We start from the raw sequence: 27,620 nt of genomic DNA, 5'->3' as shown, positions 1-27,620 counted from the left end.
CTCATCTTGCCTTGTATGCGTATATAACATTTACGCGTACGGAAAAGGAAAATAACGAAAGGAAACCGACATGTCATAGAATCAAAACTGAACGATCTGTCAGCCACAGAAGGTTGATTGCCTAAAAATAAATATAGCCGTAAAATGGTTACAAAAAAATTGAGATTCTGCACTAAAGTTGGACCAAAGGATGTGTTACGTAGCAATGTCATGCGGGACAGATGACACGTAAATGGTTTTAAAATTGCTAAGATCGAAAAACCTTTTAAGTACTTAAGTAACATTTTCTTAAAAATGTGATTTAAAAAAAGTCATTCTCACGGATTTCACTTCTCAAAAGGTTTGTAAAAATGACTCACCATCTAAGGTATGAATTTTATGTTTTGCAATTAATGTAATTTTTGAATTTGTTAATGGCTGCCATCAACGAATTCAAGCCAGTAACCAATATTTTATAGACTTATAGCAGCCAGAATTTATTGCGTGTGTTGTTCATGCTACATCCCAAATGCTAGTCTTAAATCCTGACTAAAAGTTTATTGGTTGTTCCTAAAGGCCACATTATGTTCGAAGTCTCATCCATTTTACGGCTACAGCGAACAGTAAAATCCCGTAATAAACACTGCAATTACTCAAAGGTTATTAGCTACTCAAATCCCAGTAGATCGCGAGCATAAAACCTATTGACGTATCTTCAAAATAAAGGAAAGATTTCTTCTTAAATATTACACAGCTTTTCGCTTTAAATTAAAAACTACTTTTTGCCTTCAAAGTTATATTTTAAAGTTAAGCTTACCTACTTCAGAATACTAAATACGCGGCTCAAGTGGAAAATTAAGTCACAAAGATATTGTTTAAACACGCAAAATTGGCAAGTATGCGTTTCTATATGTCAGGCATTACAATACTTTTGGCAGTTGTGTAGAACATTAAACCTTAATAGCTGCAATTTATTATATACTGGGAAAACCATCATACATAATGTGAAAACTTGCTTTGTAACAAAGGATTTCCTCAGAGTGATTTCGGCTGATATTAATATAACGTGAGACATTAACGTAAGCTAATTTGTAAGTCGGAAGAAGAAGATTTGTCAGCGGGAAAATTGTTTACTTTTCGGCAAAATATGTATTATATTAAACTTTTATCTCAGAACATTAAGACAATCTTTTAATAAACAGAATTCAGTTTAAGGCTGTTAATACCCTTCAACCTTTTAATCCTTACTAAAATTTTCAAATCCGGACGAATTATTAAAGATTTCGTAGTATTAAAGGGTGAACTTTAGTTTATGAAGTATGTATAATGACTAAATGATTTAAAAATCGTGGAAAATTTCCAATATAAAAATACCGTGATAGAATTCCTTTCATGGAGTTGTAATGATTAATTTATTCAATGTCTCCGTTCACAAAGAGAGGAGGCAAGGAATACGAGAAATTCTCTTCTTCAAATCGCATAGAAAATATCACAGTAAAAGTAAAAACTAATATACATAACACACTATTAAGTAAAAGGACACAACGTTAAGTGAAAATATAATCTATTTATATATTTAACAAGCTGAAGGTCTATATCAGTGGGGATAGCAAACAGTTTATTAAAATAATTTCAAAAATGAAACTATCAACACGTAACATTAAAACCATTTAAAAATCACTAGAGTAAAACTAAAAATCGACAGCGCATCATTTCAGATTAATGTTATGTGGAGGTTTCTCGCGTCAAGTGCACTTAGCATACGCCCGACCTTGATACAATAATCTGCATGAAAAATATATAAGTACCTAAATATGTGCTGTTTGTCAAAACCCAAAATATTTTCAACGGGTCGACCATATCCACGCTACCACTAAGCGGAGTTCACCGCATGGCGCACTTAAAGTGTCAGCAATAATTATTCGCCGGTTACATGCCACACACTAATCTGATAACACGACACTGAAATTGATTTTCACTTTAATAACTATCGATGGGTTTGACATTGAAGGGAGGGAAAGTAGGAACGTTGAAGGGAAAAGCGCGGTAGGCGGGCGGACGCCAGACGTGCAGAGAGCTACTGCCGCGTCGTGCCGCCCAACAGAGTGAGCCGCCCACCCTGGACGTGGTGCCATATAACCATTATACCCAACGTTCTGTAACACTTTGGAGTATCAAAACAAGTTTTGATAACAGTGAATGTTTCTAAAAACAATATAAATGGGCGCTAAGAAAATTACGTTAGCCAAATGTTAACCAAAATTATATATTTAATTTTCATTACACAAGTGAACCGATATCTAACAAAATTAAGCATGTGCCTATCCAATTGAATAATAATTTTAAACTACCTTGACTACGATGATAGTTATTCTTACGTACTCTTCCACTCAATTCACATAACGATAATGTGTAAGACCTAGCGCGGAATGCCTAATAAATTTAGAAGCTCCTCGGAAATCGTAACGTTAAGTTGATTTTAAAGGTTCACTTTGTGCACGTTTAACGTTTTATATTCTAGGTTTACCTATCATGCGTACGACTACTGCATTTAAACCGATTTATGATTTGAAAAGATTGCTTATTTTTATTCTTCTAATAAAACGTTTGTAATTCGCTAATTACAAACGTTTGTAATTAGCGATGTATAAAACAACTTGTTGTTATTACAATGCGTCTGTGTTGTTTAACAAGTAAACAAGAACAACCAATTCATTGAGCAGAAAGTGATAGAGCCAGGAAATAAACTGTGCGTGAAAAAGTGCAGTTCGTATCGTCAAATATCGCTGAACTAGAATTCAAACAGAAGTTTTTTTATCGCTGAAAAATGCTGAATTGGAATTTTAGCCAAAACAAGTGAAGCGTAAATAATAGTCGGTTACGATTCATTTTGACCATCGTTATGAATTAAGTTACAAACATTACCAAACAACGTAGAAAATGTTACTAATGAGAAATTTCTCTCGGGAAATAACTAGACTTCGCGCAAACAATCATACGTAATACACAATCAGCTTGTTAAGAACTGATATTGGAACTAAAAAGATTTTATATCGCGTGCAAAAATAATGTCTTGCATTTATATATTAAACCAGTTTGTACTTGTAAAAACCTCTTGGTATTAGATTTAAGCACATCGTAACAAATTTAATGGTGAGACATAAATAACAGCAAGCTGCATCGGCAGTTTTACTAACTTGTAGTACTTTTTCTTTTTTAAATTTATTGTAAAATAGAAAAAATATTACATCCAGTAATTAGAATGAACAGCTAGGAGACTACTCAATGTGATTCATTTATTTTATAACTACTGAAACTAAGTAAGTTTTGGCTTTGTGATGTAATCATTATTAGTGTATTAGGAAATAATCTCATCACAGCTAAACTAAAGAGATTTAATCAAGTTGAAATTGATAAGAGATTTACAGGTAGATCTGTAATTAATTTGTCGGATCGGATCAGTGGAGCGTCGATTAAATAGCCCTGATTGGCCCACTTTACGCAACCCCCTCAAGTTTATTATGAATCTCCGAATTATTTTGTTTGAATAGCGGCTTATGGTTCAGAATGAATAGCTACTCCCAAAACCATTAAAGTTGAGATAGTATTCTCAGCAAAGACATTCGAATTCTAACTAATGTTTTGGCAAACAAGACGTGTGCATTCTCCTCATATGAATAGATTGAGATGTATTTTAGCGCAACTTGAAACATGCGTGGTAAGTGTAGGAAAAGAAATTACTGAAACAAAAATAGTATTAATCAAACTAGTCATTATAGTTTATATCACCCATTGTTTTTATACTAATTTAAATAAAACTGCTTTAATAGACATAAATACATAAACACACAATAGATAAACACACAAATTTGTACACAAAACATCCTGTTATGTAAATTATGTAATGAACGCGGGTTAGTAGATTATATATGACGGTAATTAACTGAATGTTTATTTCATAAAAAGAAAATATGTCCTAATCAAATACGATGATCATATTTTGATAAAACAAATTCGGATCCCAAAACTCATTAAAAATAAACAAGTCGTAAACAAGGCCTATAAGTTGTTTCTATCGGGTAATCTAAAATGTTACCAAGAAAAAGTCAAGAATAACAAATAAGTTACAAGGTTCACGAGTCGTTTTGCATGTAAAACACTTAATTAACAAGATTCTGAAAAGGGCAAACGGACTAAACAATATTTAAAAACAATATTTTAGATAACTGCAATCTAGCCTATACGAAATCGACAACCAAGTTAACAAATAAACCACTAGTAGAAATTTAAAGTAGGCTAAGACCTCAATGGCTTCAAAACAAGGAATATAAAATGTATTCATAAAATTATAATATACATATTTACAAATAGAATTTTATTTACCTAAATGCGAGCACAACGAGATTTTAATTATACTGTCAAATAAAGATCTTGCTACATTTTCCCGATGTGGGCGTGAAAGGTATTGTCTAATTAACGCGTTTTGAGGTAATAATTGAGACAAACAGACCTTTAGTAAGCCTTAGGATAACAATTTAACCGATATTTGTGTATGGAAAATAATATAAAATTTAAATTTCTACGCATTAATCAGTATAATGTTGAATGCGGTTTAAATGAGGACATAACTAAGAAAGTACGTTGATTCGATATCCAACAATATGAAAGACGTGTAATTCTATATTCAAAGTGGGCCCACATCTATATTAACAGTAATAATTTAAATATAACTATATCAGTTAAAAGCGTTTGCAGAATGCATGACTTAATTAGTGAATATAAAGGTGTCTTTGAAACTGAGAACTTTATTAAGGTAAATTTAAATCTCGCATTTGTTATGTGACCCGTCATTAATCATTGATAGCATACACAGAATACGACGAGGAAGGATTATTTTGTGTGCTATATCTTACACTATAGAAATACAATATGAACTACTAGATTGAATATCGTGTATAAGTCTCCGTCACAAAGGCGCGCTCTAAATGGCAACAAATAAATCTCAAGAAACTTTGTAACTTCCACGTAGATTTCACGCTACGTTTCTGGAATCCCTTAACTTAAGCATTTAGTTAAAAACTTGACAGGAATTTGGCACAATTTTATAAGTCTAATAGTATACAGGGCGTCCCACGGCGATGCCACACGGAGGGAAAGTACCTTAAATATTAATGATACGATATTTTACTGAAAGAAGACATCGTTTAATTTTTAATAATAAGTAGAACTGCATTCACAGATTTTTGAAAAATCGCCTACCTCAACCGGGAATCGAACCCGCCAAATGTGACAGTAAAATTACATGTATTTTATAATAGCGTTTAAAAGGGCTACTCATAAGCATTATTGTTTCCTTAATAACCCAGCATATTAAATGAAACTAAAAGCATAAAATTTTACATTCTATTTAAAAAAAAAATTTACAAATTCTCACTCTTTTAATAATTTCTCTCCCTGTCGATTTACTTATTTTTGCATGGTGGATGTTTGAAATAATACCTCTAAGTTCATTTTGTAACTCCTGCAGACTGTTGTACCGGTTCCTGTAAACTAAATCTTTGACATAACCCCATAAAAAAAATCAAGTGGGGATAGATCTGGGGATCTGGGTGGCCATCTAATTTGTTCAAAAGTGCCGATCCAAGAAGGAAAATGTTCATTAAGAAACTCGGCTGTTCTTCTACTGTTATGAGCTGGAGCCCAATCTTGCTGGAATATGAGATTTCGTCGATCTGCATCAGGAAGATTATTAATCTCATTTCTTAAAATCTCAAGTATTTCTAGATATCTTTCCGTGTTCAGAGTTCCTTCGTAAAAATGTATTAAGAAAACCCGGTTACTTACAATCCCACACCAACAGTTGAAAGAAAAACGCACTTGATCATTAGTCTCGCGGATTCGGTCTGGACCAAATGCGATTATTACGCCGGTTGTACATACCGTTGTTACTAAAGTTTGACTCGTCTGACCAAATAATGGTGTTCAAAAAATTTTGATCCTCAAGGATGAGTCTCTCGATATGTTGGCAGAAATTGAGTCGTCTTTCAGCATCTCCCGGCCGTAATTTTTGCACTAATCGCCCTTCAACATAACTTTTAAACTTGTATTGGGGCTCCAGCTCATAACAGTAGGAGAACAGCCGAGTTTCTTAATGAACATTTTCCTTCCTGGATCGGCACTTTTGAACAAATTAGATGGCCACCGAGATCCCCAGATCTATCCCCACTTGATTTTTTTTATGGGGTTGTGTCAAAGATTTAGTTTACAGGAACCGGTACAACAGTCTGCAGGAGTTACAAAATGAACTTAAACGTATTATTTCAAACATCCACCATGCAAAAATAAGTAAATCGACAGGGAGAGAAATTATTAAAAGAGTGAGAATTTGTAAAATTTTTTTTTAAAATAGAATGTAAAATTTTATGTTTTTAGTTTCATTTAATATGCTAGGTTATTAAGGAAAAAATAATGGTTATGAGTAGCCCTTTTAAACGCTATTATAAAATACATGTAATTTTACTGTCACATTTGGCGGGTTCGATTCCCGGTTGAGGTAGGCGATTTTTAAAAAATCTGTAAATGCAGTTCTACTTATTATTAAAAATTAAACGATGTCTTCTTTCAGTAAAATATCGTATCATTAATATTTAAGGTACTTTCCCTCCGTGTGGCATCGCCGTGGGACGCCCTGTATATATATATACTATAATAGTAGCGATTATTTGAAATCTCTCACACCTGCATCGCAGTGATGATATTTCCTAATAAAAGAAATGCTAAAACATTCAAAGCAAAGATTGAGTAATGTTTTCATAATTGCCACAAAATTTCGTTATCACGCCACTCATCATACCTTGTCTGGGTAAGTGTCTTTTTTTTTTTTAGACCACAAAACTAGGACAAACACATGTCAAAATTAACTTACATACGAAAATATAAAAAGCGGTGTCGTCCCTAAAACATGTGGACACGACCAGCGAAATCAGGTAAATACAATAATAAGTGTCATAACTTTCATGAAAGAACTTAAATTTAACGAGCTGTGTAGATCAGGCTACCCAAGTTCTTTTATTAAACATTGAAATTAAAATATACATACATCCTGTATGTAAGTACAAATGTACATGAGATACTTTATTTATTGAGATAAATAAATGAAAATCGCAACAGTCATTTTAATGAAAACTCTTGGATATTTGCGGTTTAAATGTTGTGTTTGCACAGGCTCTTTCATGTTTCGAAAACTCTCACGTATTGACTCTAAGCTATTGTGACAGTGTTGCCGCAAAATCGAAATATCGGCCTTCCGTCACAGCCTTCATCTAATCGGCCCTAACCGCAAGTTTATAGTGCAGATACGGCTAAGCTATAAATATCAATACTCTAGGCAGATTCATAAGCAAGCGAAGCTTAGTACTAATTGAGATATATATTGAGAACTAAGTAGTTACAGTTTAAGACGATTTGAGGTCGTTGTGTCGGCTGTTATGTATTGTTTATTCAAGATATTTTCGCTTCGACTGAATAAAATGAACAAGATTAATTGTTATTTTACAACTGAGGTACTACGTTCTCTTCTTAGATTATTTTCGACTTGTATTCGACATGTATTTAGAATTAGATATATATCAATAGTTTGTCGTAGAGTAAAAAATATTTTAAGAGATATATAGGACTAACAGCTACTCGATAAATATAAATTTAGTGCTGATGAATGAGGTAATCGCTAATTTGAAGTTAAAGAGAAATCGTCCCATAATAATGGTACTGATTAATCAAATAAATAAAGACTGTTATTACTAAGACTATGTCTTTTCAGCCCACCTGTTATTAGTACATAATTTCTAAATAAAGAAAGATTTACATTAAAATGAACACAATAAAATAATACGAGAAAACTCCAGCGATTGTTAGCCTGTTACTATTAAAATTATTATTATTTTTAATAATATTTAATAATTATTATTATTTATAGAGTTATAAAGATAAAAGTTTTCGTTAGTTTAGTAAACACATGAGTTGTTCTTGTTTTATAATAACAATAGAATGAAGCCTCAAAATGGGTTGACTATTCTCACGCATTGTTGTCAAAGTAATTTGGTATCGTCTGCCTATAAAGATAACATATCGTAACAAAGACGCAATGTTGCGGTGCCAAGTGGTAAAAGTAAGTCTGGTTAGAGGGTCGACAGATGCCGGCCAACTCCACTTCCGACTCCCGTTTCTCTTATTACACAACTGTTTTCTACGAATTAATATTTATCACGCGTAAATACGTAAATATAAGGTTTTATCTAAATTGTTCGTTTAAATTAAAACAGTTTTAAAATTCAAATCAAAAAGATTTTGTACAAAATATTTTCACTACTATGAATTTACTTATTAACATTTTATCTTAAATCTATTTTTAATATTCCTAAGCATCCATTACACAGTTAAGCATGCGTCAGTAACTTTCATCAATCATGCTCGAAATGGTGTCAAAACACAGTTTCACTTGAAACATCAGTCATCGCATTAAACTTGGCATTGTAACATGTAACATCGATGCCGTCTCAGAGTCAATCGTTTTTTTCTTCATATTTATTAGGGGGGCAAACGAGCTTACGGGACGCCCATAAACGGCAGTCTTTAGACACTCATTTTTTGTGGATGCGTTGGCGGCCTTTTGAAGGATTGTGATAGGAGAAGGGTAGGGACAAAAGGACAGACACGGTTGGTGATTGCCGTTGATTGGACGTGTTTCAGTCATATCAAATATTAATATTTTGTGTGATAGAAAATTTTAGATCTTCGGTTATAACTGTGTTGAGGGCTTTGGGAAATGTCTTCAAATTGAATATTCATTTATTGAAAAATTAACTAACTATATGTCTATGTGGTAAACATAGCCACATACAATAGGTTTGGTAGGATAAGCCGAAAATCCTCCTGGCGCCCACATTTTATTTATTAAGGTTAATTTTAGTTATAAGATAAGGATTGCGTATGCGATCACACGCTACGAATATCATTTAAATCCGTAGCGTATTACGTAGCATGCCACGTAGCGAAGTTACGACATATGACGGAACACATGCCATAACTACACTCCAGTATTTCGCAAAGCAACACGTTTACTTTTACGCTATAATCCTAATATGAGAATATTTAAATAACCTTTGCTTTATATTTAAACTTTAAATAGACTAAACACACTTAACATAGCAGAATACATTTTAAAATAAATTGCAAACAAAATTAGAATCAGATTTCGAGATAAAACAATGTGTGCGGCGTTTCGAAACAAACTATTTAAAATTAAATGCATCTAAGTACACAGACGCGACCGGATAACGGAATCACGCAAATGGAAAATATGCTCTAGTATAGGATGTTTCTTTTTACGTTTTTATCAACGGGTAGAAGCTACAACTAATTTTCCAACTGCACTAATATTTTAGGTGTTACTCTCCTTGGTCGTGGGGATATCTAGTGAAGCGCATTGAACTAGACGGCGCTTGCAATATTACTAGTTTGGCCATAAATACTGTTAATAAAAACTTTTTTTTCAACTTTTTTAATTATGGAACACGTATAAAATTTTAAAATCTTCTTTTGATACTGCATCGAATCGTCAAATCGTGCTTGCACAAATTGGGTAATGGAGCCGTCGGTCATATTCAGGCCAGACACTTCAAAAGCTTGGTTTCAGCCGTATGTCAGTATATCATACAATTCGTCTGTCGAAGACCAGAAACAGGATAAAGGCCTGTATAAAAGCCAAAAGTGGCCATTACGAACAGAATATTTTTTATATTTTTGGATGAGACTAAATAATATGTAGATACAATATTAATAATATTACATTACTTCATACAAAAAAATAATTTTCATTTGTAACAGAACTATATTTGTATGCGACATACAGATAGGTCTAGTTACTAGTCAAGACTAGGTTAATAAGTCTATTTATGGTCGTGAAACATTGATGCACCAAGCTACACGAAGATAATTGTAGAGACGTGCTATGAATAATAATTAAATTATAAGGCATCGAGCTGTATGAAGCAACCAGGAGGACGCAAGGCCGTATCTAATCGTATTAAGACAACGCTATTCCAAGACTGTTTACTAGTGTACAACTACCTCTGTTTGCTAGAACGCCAAAAAATACTAAGAACCAATCGCTCCTTAATATAACATTTTATATTTTTTAACTAATTAGTCAAATCCATAAAGTACTGAAATATTGTAGGACCGACGTTATAGATGCAGTTTATATTTTATATTTTTAAGTTTGTGCCTCGGATTTCTGTATCTGTTTTATAATCATTTGTTAAACAAATAGGCAAGTAGGTGCTTGAGAAGCAGGGTCCTTTAAGAAAAAAGCGTAGGCCGGCAAGGCACTCGCGAGCCCTCTGGCATTGAGTGTCCATGGGCGGCGGTATCACTTAACATCAGGTGAGCCTCCTGCCCGTTTGCCCCCTGTTCTATTAAAAAAAAAGGCCTTTCGGTGACAGCCGCATGCCCTTCACATTTTGGGTCTAAGATAAGCCGGTTTCCTCACGATGTTTTCCTCACTGTACGAGCGAATGTTAAATGTGCACGAAAGAAAGTCCATTCGTGCACAGCCGGGGATCGAACCTACGACCTCAGGGATGAGAGTCGCACGCTGAATCCACTAGGCCAACACTGCTCATTTATTTATATTGTAGTATAAAAATCTTGTATACGTATAATAAAATAGTTAATCTCCTTTTTATACTAATGAGTGCGACGTTATAACGGAAAGCCGGCACTTTATTGTGGCTTAGGATAAAATCCCATTAATATACTAGATCCTTTGTCATTAAATCGTTTGACAAGACTCATTTTATAGGATTAAATTTTTGTATCACTATATTTATATCCAATCTATTAAGGCTTGCAATCGCTTATAATTTTAATAACCTCTTGACTTAGTCTGCGCAAAATGGCCATAAAACGGTGCATCTCCTTCACAATCTATAGCGAAATGAAATAATAACGAAATTGCTGTCTTTAGTATATATACCGGAATAATAAGTTATACATTGAGTTGACACTTGTATTTATTAATATATTTACATTTAGACAAGTATTAAGAGTACTTAAAACTGTTACTGCCAAGGGAACTTCAAAAGATCTCGTTAGGTTTTATGAGAAATGCGTATTGCGTTCTCATCCAATATTTGCCCACATAATTCATCTTAGATTGTAATAGGAGATAATGTCGAAGTGATTGATAGTGTTATCAACTAGCTATATCCTACAAATGAATAAGAATAACCCTTAATCTTCTTTACATTAATAATTCTAAATTTCATGATATTTTTACCATGACGTTTCGTTAAAATTAATTTTGGGAAATTATGAGAAGCTCTTAGAACAATAAAACAAATGCCTTTTTTTATTCTCACTTATTAGTAATATGCATGGTTTAAGATGCTTTTAATGATTTTATTTAATAATTTTAATGTATGTATTTAAGTAATATTATATACTTATTTAATACTTGTATAATATTGGCCTACACTGTATACCTATATGTATATATATATACACCACCCGTGCGAAGCCGGTAAGTAGCCGTACTAATAAAGCCTCTTATTTAAATATTAATAAGTTATAATGAAGCATTCAAATTGTGAAAGAATTGTTAAAATCAGTCTAGTACTTTTTGTGCCAATTCGTGACAAATATACATACATACAAATCTTTCATTTTTATAATATTAGTATAGAATAATAGATGTAGGTGTATAAGAATTTTTGGCCTTAAGACTCGTGTATATACCCTAACTTAGCATTTGGTGCTTAACATAGAAAATAAATAATATTTCTATAGATTTCTTAGTCTTATAAATAAAGAAATCCTATTAAGGCCGACTTAGTAAACTAACATAAGGGTTGATAATATGTCCTTTCTGCTGTGAAGAACCCCTGGCAGGAATGTGAATAGCAGAAGTTAAATGAGCTGTATGCTTAACTGTGACCAAGTTTCAAACTCCTATTTCCTGTATCGACTTACTGAGGTATACAGATTAAATCGTCGTTGTACGCTGTCTTCATAATAGAATTCAATCAGGTATGTACGCCCCATGCTTTGAAGTTTTTAATTGGAAATGTATATTGTTTATGACTTAACGATTGATATTGATATGTTCGCAGAGAGTGTGGTGACAGCAAGGAGAGGTGACACAAAATTATTTCAACCAAAATCAATGAAATGCATTGTTAACCTTTCATTGACAACTGATTAAAATCGATTTTACTGTTTTACATTAGAAATATTTGGCTTGTTTACCATCTTGTTTTATAAAAAACTAATGTGATATGATTTGTAATTTGCCCACAATGTATACATATACATCTATTTCTGTATTGTGCTGTGAATGTTCTGAATAAATAAATAAATACAAATAAATATTGTGAATAAAGAATATGTTTTAGAACTGATTGTCATGTAGCTTTATACTGTATAAATGTCTTAACGAATTTTTATAATTGGATCAATATTTCCGAAATTTGCTTTCTAAAAACTAACAAATACAGCAGCTATATATTTTGTCTTTTATTTTGAGCGTGCTAATATATAAGTATTCAATGATATATAGCTTCAATGCAGTAAAAAATGTTTTCTTTAGCGATATATTTGTTTAACACGACTTTGCAAAAATCAGTACAAATAATAATTATAAAAGAATCAGGAATATAAATTTCCTTACTTTTCCTAGCTATACACGCTTATAGGTTGATGTGTAGATAATTAGTAGTAGAACGTTCATAAGTTAAATAATAAGGGTAATAAATAATAATTCTTTACTTCATTTTCTTTTTGCCTAACAACGATGGCATCAAAATTATAGAGAAAAACTTAATATTGTCACTAAGGCTGTGAGAAATATAGCGAGTATAACGCTAGTGAAACTTTTATCAACACTAGCCATACCACCATTAAGGTCTTGCGCTAAACTAAACCGCAACTTGACGAATGCTCGCAAAGCCAACTTCATATTTATGTGGATTTCGAAGCTTTTAAGCAAAAACGTTTAGACTACTAAACCATAAACACTTTAAAACTTACATTATTCTAAAAGAGTACATATTTCCTTTACTAATTACTCAATTCAAAACATACGTAAGTCAGAAAGATGACGTTCGTAACTCCTATATTTTGTTAATATAAACTAGTGAGCGATTTTCTCATATCAAAGCTTAGTCAAACATTAATCTAATAAGATTGTAATAACTATATTTTCAAATTCGTTTTCATAATTCACAGGTATAATTCTTAATATGTCGTTTTTTGAAATGGAGAGACTTAATACACCTATGAAAACACAAAACAAATTGAATAAGCAGTATTTCCAAATATAACGGAAAAAATAACATTATAAAGGTATTGTCAGTATATATTACTGAAGCAACACAGAGGAAATAAAATAGAAATGTATAAATAAAACCTTACAAGCTATTTATCTTAATTGTGTATAGATAAGGCTTCGCCATCAGTCGTATTAAGTTACATATTCATAAAGTTATAATAGAGAAAAACTATACTAAAAACAAGCATATCTAGCGCGATTTCTAAACACATAATATAAAGTGCAAATAGGAATAATTCATCTTCTGCAGTTAAATAGATGTCTCGAGGTGGTGTTATCTCAATTGTGGAACATTACGGAAACGTCAAATTTCTATTGAAAGTGATACAATGAGAGTCGACTTCGTCTTTGTGTATTTCTGTGGCTCTCGGGGGTCATGGCGCCTGAATAAAAGATTCGTACATTATCCCAGCTCGGACTGAATACAATAGGTACAGACTAACTATATTCGAGGGTATACGACATTTTAAAACCAAGTTTGTCTAGTTTGGTCCGAATGCAATTACAGTATGCTACTGTTATGGTTTTTATAATGAAAACAAAAAAAAGGAAATAATCGGATATTGGCCCTTCAATTAAAGTATAACGTAAGCCCACTGTAGAGGGGAGAAGTTGAATTTCCCTTTCTGTGATTACGTCAACAGTAATTGTTTAAAATTTTAAACATATTACATATTGTCTATGCTTGAAGATTATTTATTCCACTACATTATTATACATTAACAGTTACTACTATTTCGATAGAACTCTAAAATGAAATGCATTTTCGAGGGTTCCTAGAAAAAATGATTACGTTCATGTACCATTGTTATTGAAACCTTTGCTTACTTTTGCTGACAAGAGGAAAAGAGGGGGGAGGGGGATAAATTGCAGTGTTTTATAAGTATATTTAATATATAAAGTTCGATTGTACACGTTTATATTTATGACAAGTACAGTTGAGTATTTTATAGCCAAAACTGTCTGTCGTAAATTGCAAAAAATAATCCTCCCAATGCGGTGGTACATCCGGGAAATTTTAGTAGTAGAGAGGAAGCTTAATGTGACTATGTTCTACCCCACATTATTATCCTATCGGATATCGTATAAAACGCAGTTGATTTTTACTCACAGAACTTATATCTAAAAGTGAAATATGGGTTAAAGTAATTTCAGTTCGTTCGAACGACCGCAAAACATTCAGCCAATATTTCGAACGGCAAAATGGAAACACGCGTGCCTTTACTTCTTAAGAACTTATAAATGCGAACATTTTCATCACCCTCTTCGAGAATAGTTTGAAATGCCAACAAAGGGACCGCCTTATACCTACGTACAATGCGGATTTGTCCCATCTCTAGGCAAATTGTGAACCTCACGAAAACATCGCAGGGTCTCGCGTCACTGACCTGACGTTATTTGTCAAAGTAGATCGAAAAGCAATTTCACCTAACTGGAGACTATTTGTCACACATAAAACGTGATGTATGGAGGTCTTCCTTCGTATATCCCGCAACTAACTCCGGAACTAATGTGGACGGAGTCCTAAATGATATACTTACCCTAACGTACAGCTTTATTTTGTGACATTTGTAGAATTGATTTTATTATAAAGGGTCAAGTAATGTTTTATAAGTACAAATATTTTATGACCATTGATCATTCCGGTCACTGAATATTTTATAGCACATTTACTATATTGATTTTCGGATTTTTTGTTGAAGAAATAAAAACCAGGGCGGTTTTCTCAGGATGATTTCGTTTGACATAAGTAAAATATCAGATTTAACTGGATTAAATGTGTAAAGCTCCTACAGCGCAGTGGCGAAGAAAAATACGTCATATTAATGAATTCGATTTGTAACCAAACAATAATTTAAGGTATTTGTTTAAAAAAATATAAATGAGATAGACTCCGAAATATATGTAATTATTAGTACAAATTTAGTACTAATCTTTTTAATATGTCTCAGCGTGTACATATTAGCAAAGAAAACATGAGTAACCTTATATTATATATATATATATATATATATATATATATATATATATACACATTAAATTAAACTAATTTCATTTCACAAGATATTGTGCATACAAAGCGTATAACAGTTTGGCATTACTTCAATGCAAACCGCAGAGTATAGATTTCAAACACATTGTGCCAAATGGCTTTGCCAGACTTCGAACATATTTTGAAAAGTTTAAAAGTTAAGCAACAAGTCTATCATAGTGACCAAGCAGTTTTCGTTTTGAAAATGGAACGGACTGTCAATCAAAGCGTTCTTTGTAACGTCGAAGAGAAATTGAATAAAGGTCGCTGAAATATTGTCTCCGGATAGGAAATTTCGTTCTGTGGTACATGCTATACGATGCGGTCAGCGCTGATACATTCGCGCAACCAAAGCAGTAAATAAACGTATTGCAATACGTAGTGATTTCGATGTCGCCAAGTACTAGGAGAGCTAACTAATTTCTAAATACGTTTTAAACTAGCTGAAATACATTTCATAATTTGTGTCATTACCCATAAGGTTAAGTTAAGTTAAGGTTAATGGTCAGGTTGTCTGTCGACATAGGCCTTCTCCACTACCCATAAGTCATAAATAAATATTAAATTCGTTTTAAAACAACAAAACTACATTTAACGTAAAATAATAAAGGAAAACCCATATGGTAAATTATCGTTACAGCGTTTCGTTGCTGTATATGTGAGAAAGCTTATGCAGTGAAGATCCAAAAATTAAGTTTAAAATCAATCATTTTTGTAGTATATATGCATTTTTAACAGATGTTTTCTTTGAACTGCTATTAAGAAACAACTAGAACATTCTTCAATCTCATTAATCAACAAACACTCCCTTCATTTATAACGTAACAATTACATGTTTGAATAGACCTAAATACTTGAAATGTTTACATAAAATCTAACGCTAGACAATCATATATAAACATTGTCTGTTAAAGCCTCGGGGAAAATAATATCTGTTCGCGAATATTCCATGTAGTTAGATCCTTTATCTAACATTGAAATTGTTTGAATGGGGTGAATCGAGGTAACACTTGCCGAGATTTAATATAACGTTAAATGTGTGTGTATTGTGATATGAGAAAAGATAAAAAACTGTTTTGAAGTTACACGAGTTAGAATATTTAGCTTATTATATTGTATAAGTAAAAATGACTTTGTGTCTCTCATAACGCCTTCCCAATTAAATTCTAATGCACATCATAAATCATGATCGCGTACCGAGTCGATTGACCATAACTCGATCACTGTTCCGCCATTTCATGCGGAATGATTCGGGTATGAAAATAATTTAAACCTACTTACAACACTTAGATTTACGTTAATAAGTTGTAATTACATAGTTATGGATACGGAAAATCTAGTCTATCATTAATATATCTTCTTAATTTTATAAAATATCTTTAAAGGACGTTAATAAAGTGACCGAGCAAACGAGCTCTAGCTCAAGAAATATTAAGAACGATAAAGGTAAACATTATTCATGAACTATGAATGTTTTAAAAACATGATTAAAAGCGAACTATATAAGGAAAACAAGTAATTTCAGTTTGAGTGAAGAATGCGGTTTTTAAGTGGAAGAAGTATGTAAGGAAAAGTTTCTTTTATGAACGGGATTGCACAGAATATTACTTTAATTCTCGGGGAAACTGAAAACCTGCGGTTTAAAAAAGGAAACTCTAATACTTGTTTCTATTATTATAATACTTAATACTGGTTTTTACGTATAACAATAAAATATAAATGTTAATCAAAAGGTGAGATCGATCTCGATCGTACAATTGATCACTTCGTGATAAGGCCTTTCATATAACTCCATATATATATTCTCAGCCGCGGAAGTTATGCTCAATCACAATTTCCCATAAGAAAAGCAAGAAAAACATACCATTTAAATGTTCATCAATATGGTAAACGTTATATAAGTTAAACGGTATATGAGTTTAATATTTTATAAGTAGAATAGTATTTCAGGTGGATAAGCAGTTTAGACTGATCACGTGTGACAACGTAAAAACTTTGTTGCATCAAAGGATATTTTTGTTTCTGTACTAAATGGAATTCGACTTCAGTACGAGTATAAGGATATTTCTTTTAAAACCCCAGTGAATATGTGTTTTATCGGCGTCCGTTTTTTCTAAGACGCAACGACAAGTAACCTTCAAGAAAAGGACCTCATTCATTTAATTCGACTTTCCCCAAAATGGCTTCGCGTAACGCACCTTTAAGCCGGAATAACTTTGAAATGTTTTTCCTTGATTTTTGGCAAAAAGATGATACGGACTTTTTGTACGTGTTGTCAACCTTAGTTCTTTACTTAACTATAAGTAATGGAGTAAACTTAAACGTACGATATATTGTAACCTCGAATCGCAAAACAAAAATGAATTTACGAAGACTTTTAAATGCATCAGAGCCATTAGATGGCATATTATTCCTTTAATTTAAAAAGGTCGATACTTAATGTCGGAAAAGTATTTAAATCGCCTTCTTTTAATTAAAACATATTATTTCCGTTAATGCATTCGACCACAGTACCTGTAACTTACATTTATTCAATTAACTTTATTACAGATAGTAACACTTATTTTTAATGAACCATAATTAAATTTAAACCGTAAATTTATTATTAAACGTATTAAACCGTAATCCACTGAAAATATTTATTTAGTAGTAATTAGAAAATCATTTTTCATGCGGATATCAAGACTATTAATGTTAGTACGGTAATAGTGTTAAGAGTATTCAAACAATACAGACAGGAACAGCTTGAAGATATCATTAGTGTGTACATAATGGCTCACTAAACGGTTCATGGAGAGTGATGGTATATACGTTTGTAGGCAATGGGATTGCGGCTTGCGAGGCAAATGTGCGATGTGCGCAGGCTGCGCCTCATTAAGGCTAATAGCTGGACATCAATCAATGCTCGCGTAATAATGAGCTGTCTCGCCAATCGATCCGTGAATGTCACCAAGTGCTGATAGTCTGGCAGATTGTCTCGTATCACGCAATCTGAATGGGGATTGGAAGCTCGCAAGCGCAAAAAGTTATATAAACCATACGTGGTAAAGTTCCAACGTCGTATTGGAGTTGTAGTTCTTTGTTGGTAAATAGCGCATTGAGGAAATTTTTATACCAAAGAGTGTTTTAATGATTAACTGTGCTTTAGTAAAATACTTTTGGATCGAATGAAATTTAAAACGCCGTCAATTAATAAATTTAAAATATAGCCGAGAAAGAGGAACTGAAAAGTTTTGCAAAGTGAGTCCGATTTTTTCCAACACATTAGCCGCTCACGGGAACATTGGCCACAGCTTTCTGCCAATGCCTTTTTCGCTCTTTCCAGTCTCGATAAAAGATTTCACGCTTGAAACAGACAGCTTCCACAGATTTAAGCTTTACAAATACTGAAATTGCCCGAATTAATTGATTACACACAAAAAATTTACTTTTCAAAATAAGATGTTAACTTATTAGAATAGGTTTATTGGAATATATAACATATTATAATTACCTTTACAGAATTTTAAGCTCTGCCGCGGCAAGCTTTCGGCTTTCTATCATCTCTTTTTATACGACATAGGGCTTTACGTACCCTTTACACCGCCAAGGCTTACGAATACGTTACCGGACTAATCGCTTCTGTGGTCCTGTTCTGTTGTGTTCTGTAAATTCTAGTAATGAAGGCGAGTAAGTATATTTATACAACTAAATCATAAATCATTAAGCGTTCATGAATTATACATCACTTGATATCGTATTCTTAATTACATAAGACGTATATTAATTAAACCAGTTCGAGAACTCCAAGCAATAAATCGGTGGAACGGTCGTTTATTAATTTCGTATCGCTCACGTACCTATACAGTACAGAAATATTTCGTTGGGAGAAATAATGACTCGATTATATCATACAAAATCATACGGCGTCCATAACGTGATTTTACATTCTACATGAATCACAAGAAAGGTACCTATACAATTGTTTATAGTTCGCTAGTTTTAAAATCAATAAAAAACGCACTCACGCATGTTATAAACGAGACAGTACAAAAACAACAAAATATCTTTATTCATCTAGGTAAACAATTACACTTATGAACGTCAAAAAATTTAAATTAATTGTTAATTTACATTTACCACCAGTTCGTAAGTCAAGGGCGTAGAGCGGGCAAGAAACTTTCCGCCACTCTTTTTAATCGTCAAGTTTTTACTACAATTTTACTAGAGTAAATCAATCCTAAGGATTAGGATCATTTAAGTATTCGTCACATTATAAAAAGCTTTATTCATTAATTTATTTTAACGAGGGCTTTGAAATTATTTAGTGATAATTCTCTAAGTAGTAGTTCCTATTACCTGTCCCTAGTAAACTATAGAATAATTCCTACCTTATACTGAAAATGTCCAAAATCATGTCATGCCATATGTTCTAAAGCTGGAGGTAAAGCATATTTCAGTGCAGAATGATGATGAAAATTACTTCAAGGACCACTTGATGCTAAACTGGTTTACACTAAGAGTAAGTGTGGCTACTTTATGTCCAACTCCGGAGAGATGTGGTTAACCTGTTCGTACATTGTGTATGTTAAACTTGCTTGCAATGGTTATGCCCTAGAGACTACCGATTTGCACTAATACGGACTGTATCCCCTGATAAATCTAATAAATCAAAGGCAAATTCAATTCGAATAATCGTTTAAATTATTCACATTCATACAATTTAAGCCATGTAAATCTATGGGAGAAGTGCCATAAAACTGGAAAAAGGCACCCTTTTTTGTTTACAAATATATAACAAGGGAATATCCTAGAATGAAGCAATCTTTAAGCATTAACGGCATGTTGATATGTAGTTTTATGATTTAAGGGTGAGATACGCGAGCAGAAAAGACGCCACGACAAAGGTAGGAGAGGAAATGCTTAGGTGGTTTGACCATGTAGAAAAGATTAATGAGAAGCAGCTTACGAGTGGTATATACAAGGTAACACGTCAGGTGGCAGATCTTGTTGTTCGTACTTTGACCAGTACGAAGGGACAGGTCAAAAGTACCCACAACAGACGAGCACGCATAGTGACTGTCATGAAGGTGTATGAAGCGAGAGATATATGTCAAGATCGTAGCAAATGTAGATTCATGGTCTCTGCCCACCACAGAACTAAAGAATGGCCTTAAATTTATCTAAAGATCATGAAAACAATGACTTATGACATATTTAAAAGCTGCTAAAAGTAAGTTAGGTTTACGGTGAATTTCGATAATTTTATAATATATATTAAAATTTGAAATCAATAGAATTTATCTCAAATTCATGAAGTCAGTGAAACCGGCATTAAATATTTCCACAAAAATATTTTGATGAAAGATTTTCGTTTATAAAAATTGTTCCATTAATTCAGTGACCCGGTTCAAAGTCGGGTTCTATTATAACTTTTATTCGATCAAGATGTGTTCAATAATGTATGTTTGTTATTAGTGAGGGAAAATAGGAACCTATGATCTTTATAAGGCAAACCACCACATTTGAGGGAAAATTATTGTATCAAATAGCAAAACTGACCCTCAACCACCCACCCCACCCCACCCCACTCATGTTCAAAAAAAATATTGTTATTTTATTTTAATAAAAAACTAAACACTAGACAATTTAAAAAAATAAAAAGAAAACACCATATTTGATTTCAGAATATATAAAAAATTTTCAACATACATTTTACCGAATAGGCGTAGTCGACGTTGTAATTCTAGACATAATATATATTTTATGGTAAACGTCTATTACTTCCAGTTAGTAATAATAATTAAAAAATCTAAACAGATTACTAATAATTTTTCATAATAATTATAAACTTGTAAACATAACCTCTTGTGTAATAAAGAACTCAGTCATCCAAACTAATTACATAAAGCTCATCAAGTTATTCAGCTAAGAAATTATTTCTTACTGAACCATTAAGTTAAGGTCGTAAGTGTCTGAGTATTGTAAAATAACGTGTATTCTCAAGAGTCCTAGAAATTAACTCATATGTTACTAATTTAAATATTTAAAAACATAAGACCCGTAATACAATTCGTTCAAATAATTTAGTAGTGTATCGAGTGACATCACTTTTTTCAGAAACTGATCAGGTACAATCCTAATAACAACATTAACCCTAGAATAACAGAATGTTTTTCCGTATCCTATAGGCAGACCGTTGAAGTCAATTATGTCAACAACAACGTAGCATATAACTAACTCATTGATTTCTGGGTAAGACCATAGCCATATGATTCCCGTATGTCCGAATCAAATCCCATTTTCACATAATATAGAATCCTTCTTCTTACCTACCTGATTTTGTGTAGTTTTAAAACTGTTAGACTACCGAGATAAATATTAGAAATCGCCATTGCAAAAAAAAATAGTGAGATTTTTGTAATTAATAGTTGTCTTTGTTAAGATTTGCTATAATTTTGGACTGTATTGTTTCTAGTCTAGACAAATACAACTTATTAAACGAACAAAGTTGTAAATAGTTTAACTGAAAAACTTTTAAAAGATTTCTATAACTTTCGTGGGTTGAAAGTTGTATCAACAGTAAGTACAAGCATATGAAGGGTAGAAATAAATTAAGTTAAAATAAATAACCCTTTTTTCATTTAAAAGATAAACTAATTATTTGAAAAAATGTTTTTAATTACTTATACATATTTTGGATAAAAAGTCGGCGGCAGTATGTCGGCTGTTTATCAAACTGTCATAGAAATTAATAGAGATTAATCTCTAATTATAATATAATTCTCGTGTCACAATAATTCCCATACTCCTTCGAAACGGCTCGACCGATTCTTATGTTTTTTTTTAAAGTGGCTACTATCTAAAATACATACAACCCCTAATTTTCACCGCTCTACGATCAACTCCCATTCTTTTATTATATATAGATAGTTATTATTGAACTTAAAAATGTTTCCTAGAAATAATATACATGGCTAAACAATGTTTGCCGGGTGAGTTAGTAAAACATAAAAACAATACAATGAAACAGATGCTAAAATAAAATTTACTTTATTTATCATTAAATAGCAGTGATTTGGTGATGTAACAATAATAAATTTCTGTGTGCGTATTATAAATACTGCGCCTGAAATAGCATAGAAAATAATTCACTTTATTTTATGCTACAGCACTAAAAATTCATTTCCTATTGTATCTTTTTTTCTTTGCATCATTAATTTCGACATCGTTTCAATCAGAATGCACTATTTTTTATAAAATTCTATTTATTATTTAAGCCCACCTTATCAAACCTACTACTACTGTTAAATGTATGTATGAGACGACAGACATTTCACAAAGTCAGCTTAGCAGTGCCGACATCAAGGCGTACGCGACATAAAGCAATTAAACTTAACAACTGAAACACCAAATCCATTAGAATAAAAATTGCGTCGTTTTCTTACATTATATATGTCGGCACAATGGTGCCGGTATTAGCTGCCGGTAGTGAAATTAGTCGATTGCAAATTATTCAAGGCAACCGTGGATGGTGATCTGGGATTGGTAAAGTCTTGTGGAATAACTGTACCATATTCAGGAGGTACAAGAGAACGCGCAAAATTTCCATAACCGATAATCATGCTTGCTGGATGTAACAAAAGTAAAGCGAAAAAGGTTTTTTAGGACCGGAGCGAGTGGAATTCCGTGGTCTCTACCTACCCCTATCTTATCAAGAAAATGGCGTCAGTATAAAAATAAAATAATAAATATTGTAATTTCACTGACTTATCTTTAACTGTATAACTGAGTAATTGTCGTTAAGTAGAATAATACGCGATTGGGACTAATTTAGAGACTTTTCACATATTTTCCTTGATAATTTATTTAATGCATGTAGTAATCAGCCTTCCGAGCCAAGGTTTACCTATTACCCCAGTCTTACCGCATTTTACATGGGCTTCAGCAGCTTGGCCTCTTAGTCAGCCTTTTGCATATAATACGCTTTACATAAGCGAAATAATTATTGTTTCACAGGGTCACACACGGACGCATTTAGGTTTATCATCTTATACAATTTAAAAAAATAGACAAGGCAAATATTATTTTGGCTAACGCTAAGCCACTGGAAAAAGTTATAAATTGTTTAATTGTAACACAATCATAAATGTATACGTAAATTACGTTTGCTTCGAAATCAAGACAAAACGACTTCCATATATATCTTTTTAAACTGCATTGCATGTGCCTCCGAGCAATATCGATTACACATCACGAACACACATGACATACAATGAAGCATCATAATAATTTCTTAGTGAAGATTTGATCACGATATAAGAAAAAGGAATGGAAGTTTAAAAATGAAACGATTTATCATCATTAATTATTAGTCATCGTAGTGGCTTGATTTTGATTAAACTTAATATGACCCATTCATTAGCCGTCCATTTTCTTCCTAAACATTTTAGAACTGCGTTCTTAATTCAAAACTTTATCTCTTTCTGTGACGATGATAAAAAATGAGAGGAATAGTCATGACTTCTTAATTGTTCAATTCAATTCATAATTCAATATAGTAACACCAAAAATTCAATTGTTTAAAAACAAATTTATACATATTCTTATAGGTTTCGTAGGTTACTTTTTACGCAATGATTTATGAAAGCATTATAGAAAATATTCCTAATATAAAGCTATGATAGCCTGTCTAGACTTTTATCTTACAATACGCGACATGACATATAAATAAATAAGTAATTACAATTATTTCGTTTCATAAATTATTTTTATAGTTCAAGGATATGAGAAAATCGGTCCAGTGAAGAACATGTTAGGGTGTGTGCGACAAACGAGAGGAAATTGCCGCCCTCTGGCGGGAAATTGAGGCACTAGTCATAAAATCGAGCTGCAATCATGTAGATACGAAAATAATGTAAGTTCTACAATTCTCACCTGCAAATAGAATCGTAAAGTCGAATGAGTGTCGTATGAAGCGCTTAATATTTGAACTCTGAAATTATTTCCTAGTCTAGAAAGTTAGAGTTCATCTAAGGTCATACAAAACAAAAGGTGTTTTGTATGACCTTAGATGAAGGTTTACGGATCCTACGCATTACTATAGAAAATCAAATCAAAGTATAGTGCGTACCTACAAACGAATGTAAGAAATAAATTAATTAATAAAACCAAATCAGTGTGAAAAAGGCTTAAATTACAATCTCATAGGAGATACGCATATCTCCTTAAATTTTTAACAAAAAAACTTTAGGAGGAGTTATCGAGACTGTATGCGATTGCCATGAGAAAAAAAAGGTAAGTCTGGTTTCTATGAAAGCCTGATTCAATATTACTTACTAAAATAATTACTAGTAATTATATTTAATAGACAAATAAAGTTTCGAAAGATATCAAGCTTATAAACTCCTTAACCGCAACGCAACCATTGTCTCCATCATCCAACTAGAAGAAATCATAATAATTTCAAAATCTACAAAAATCTGGTATGCTTAAAGCTCGCTTTAACCAAGTTACTTATAAATTGAAAAAATAACTATTAGCTTTTTTATTTGTCTTCATCAAATTATAATGAGCTTTCGAAATGTATAAGTTCAAACTGATTTCACATTCATAAAGCCGTCGTTTCTGCTTAGTGCTTACTTAATATGAAACTTTGTGGCGACGTGGACGAGAGTTAATAATGCTAAAGCTTAGAACTTTCGTTTTATACGAAAGAATAAAAAAATAAGATCATAAATATTAAAAAGAGTTTATTTTAAAATAGGGTTACCTATATAGAAAGTCATTTTTTTACCACTACAACATAACAATCGATACATACATATATTATGAATTATTTGAGCTGTATGTAGAATTATATTCAGTTCAAAACGATAAGAGGTTTTTTAAAACTTCGATGATATTAACTTTTAATATAAGTAATTTGGTAGTTCTAATATGGTAGAATGCCTTAGGTACTGTATTTGTCCTATATAGAATAAATGTCTTTAAACCTAAAGTCTCCTCGATATTTTGTTTTTAATAGCAAGCAACCTAAGTAAGGGTGCAATATTTTATAATTGCTCTTATTTGATATTTTCGAACAACAACACATGACATGAAATTTATACTAATACGAGTATTACAGAGTATTACTTGCTACTGGTTTGTATCTACTAGACCGATTTTAAACATTCTTTCTTCACCATTTGAATGTTACATTATCACTGATAAATTTTATTTGTAAGAAAAAAATAAGGATCCCTACTAAAATCATAATAATATAAACCAAGGTGTAAAAAATGCCTATAAAATATCTTTCATCGCAAAGCAAAAAGGATTGATGATAGAACAAAAAAAGTCCACATTATTAAAGAACATACCTATCAATATCTACAAAAATGTTTAGAAATAAATGTCTGCCCGAGTGACCCCGGGACGCTAGTTTAAATTATGCCGTGATGCGAATGCAGATCCAGACTAACTGAATAACACGAAATGAGTGCAGCGTGAACGTGACATTTTAATATGCTTAATGAAAAAAAAAGGTACAAAGACAAAATGTTTGGATAGGAAAATTGCGTTGGTTGGACAGTGGAAATTGCAAATGGTGAGCGCGCAGTGAATTATAACACTGCTTGATAAGACCAAGGCTGTGTCTCGATTGGAGGCGGGGGCGTGAACGGGACAAATACTTAAGCTTAATCTAAAGTGAAAATAAATTTTCTTACATTTTACGTGCAAAGTCAAAGGACACTCTTGCTATATTTTACGCATACAATTATTTTATTAAGAAAATAAGTTTAATATTCCAATGTAAGAACTATGTGATCAAAATGAAAGTAGTTTATTAACATTAAAATACGAAGAAAGGAGAGGCTGCGTACCTTTTAAAAATTGCTTGCAACGTTAAACACATTGCAAGCAATTTTTCCAGGCATTATATGCCAATAAATAAATAAATAGACCGCTTAGTGTAACATAGATAAAAAGTGAAGTAAACGTAGAAATATTAGAAATAAAAAATAAAAGTCAATATTAAAATAAACTGAAGTTTACAAATTAAAAAGTAGAGGCATAAGACACAGATAATAAATTATTACATGAGACAGACGTATTATTGCAATTATTATCTGATAGTATAATTATCTATAGTTTATGTTATAATAAATAGTATTGTTACCAAGTCACAACAAAACATTACAACACAATAAAGTGTCTCCAAAATTGTAAAAGCTTACACGACTAAAATATAAAGCGGGGGCCGTGACGTAGCGTCATCAGATACGGCGAGTTGACTCTAACGGAATTTAAAACTGTCAAGATAAACACAGTAACTCATCGTAATGGCTCGGACCAGCCGCTGTAGCCTGTGGCGTCCATATATTGCGTAACGTCAATTACTCGGCCATTTAAATCCACTTAGGACTAATATCTAAACGATTTTTGAATTTGGAATGTGTCAAACACGACTTACCATTGCCTTTATTATTTGTGTATTACATATCGTAATTCACATACGTTTTTAAATTACATACGTTTATAGTATCTTTTTGAGGAGTAAAATGCCAGCTAAAATGTTTGTTGCTTTCAAATTTTCCAAGTCACGTTTTAATTATTCCTGCTTAATAATTTTATGACTTGAATTTCTGTTGTGACTGAATACGGTTGGCTAAATTATTAAATTTTTAATCTATTCACATAACAAGAGAGCGGAATCTGTTTTTTAGTACTTTGAATTAAAATTTGTCGCTGATGTTTCATTACTCTTATATTATGTTATGAATTACTGTAATATTTTTTTAATTACAAAAAATGTGTAATCTCTTGTAGATATCTGTTTGTATTATCGCAATATGGGACAGTCAATTCTGCTAGTTATCATTTTTAAGGGAAGCAAGGCTAGCCTTTTTAGCTAACAAACCAGAAACAATTATTCTTTCGCTGGGAATAGGACTTCACACCACGTTATACATATCTTTTGAAAAGTAACGATATTGTTTAACGGTGTTCTTTAAAAATAAGTTTACGCAAAGGTAGTTTAGTTTTTTTTTGTAGGAGGCAGTATAAACTAGTTATATTACCAAAATCTTAACTATTGCAATATGTGTGAAGTCCCATCACACTCCGATTACTTAAGTTCCACAGCATGCTATTCAAATCTAATATACTATTGATTCCTAGACAGAGGAATGCGGACTATGCGTTCATACGTCGTGTGCGTAACCGACTACACCAAGAAAGCGCTATAGATAACAATAT

At 32.3% G+C, this 27,620-nt stretch overlaps 1 protein-coding gene across 5 annotated transcripts in view; it reads right to left on the bottom strand.

The window, feature by feature from the left end:
• Positions 1-27,620, bottom strand: part of LOC111001767 (neural-cadherin) — a 111,052-nt gene that overhangs the window by 68,029 nt on the left and 15,403 nt on the right. Inside the window, exon 1 of one of the 5 annotated variants that reach the window (XM_045631733.1) lies at positions 1,788-2,038. The exons of the other annotated variants lie outside the window; for them this stretch is intronic. Coding sequence (XP_045487689.1) covers positions 1,788-1,839 — 52 coding nt within the window. The 5' untranslated portion in view covers positions 1,840-2,038. Of the gene's footprint in view, positions 1-1,787; positions 2,039-27,620 lie in introns of those variants that run through there. 5 annotated transcript variants of the gene reach the window in all.

This window comes from Pieris rapae, chromosome 16 (assembly GCF_905147795.1).
Source record: "Pieris rapae chromosome 16, ilPieRapa1.1, whole genome shotgun sequence".
NCBI classification, from domain to species: domain Eukaryota; kingdom Metazoa; phylum Arthropoda; class Insecta; order Lepidoptera; family Pieridae; genus Pieris; species Pieris rapae.
Note: the sequence above shows the minus strand (reverse complement) of the source record. Positions and strands in the feature narration are given on the sequence as shown.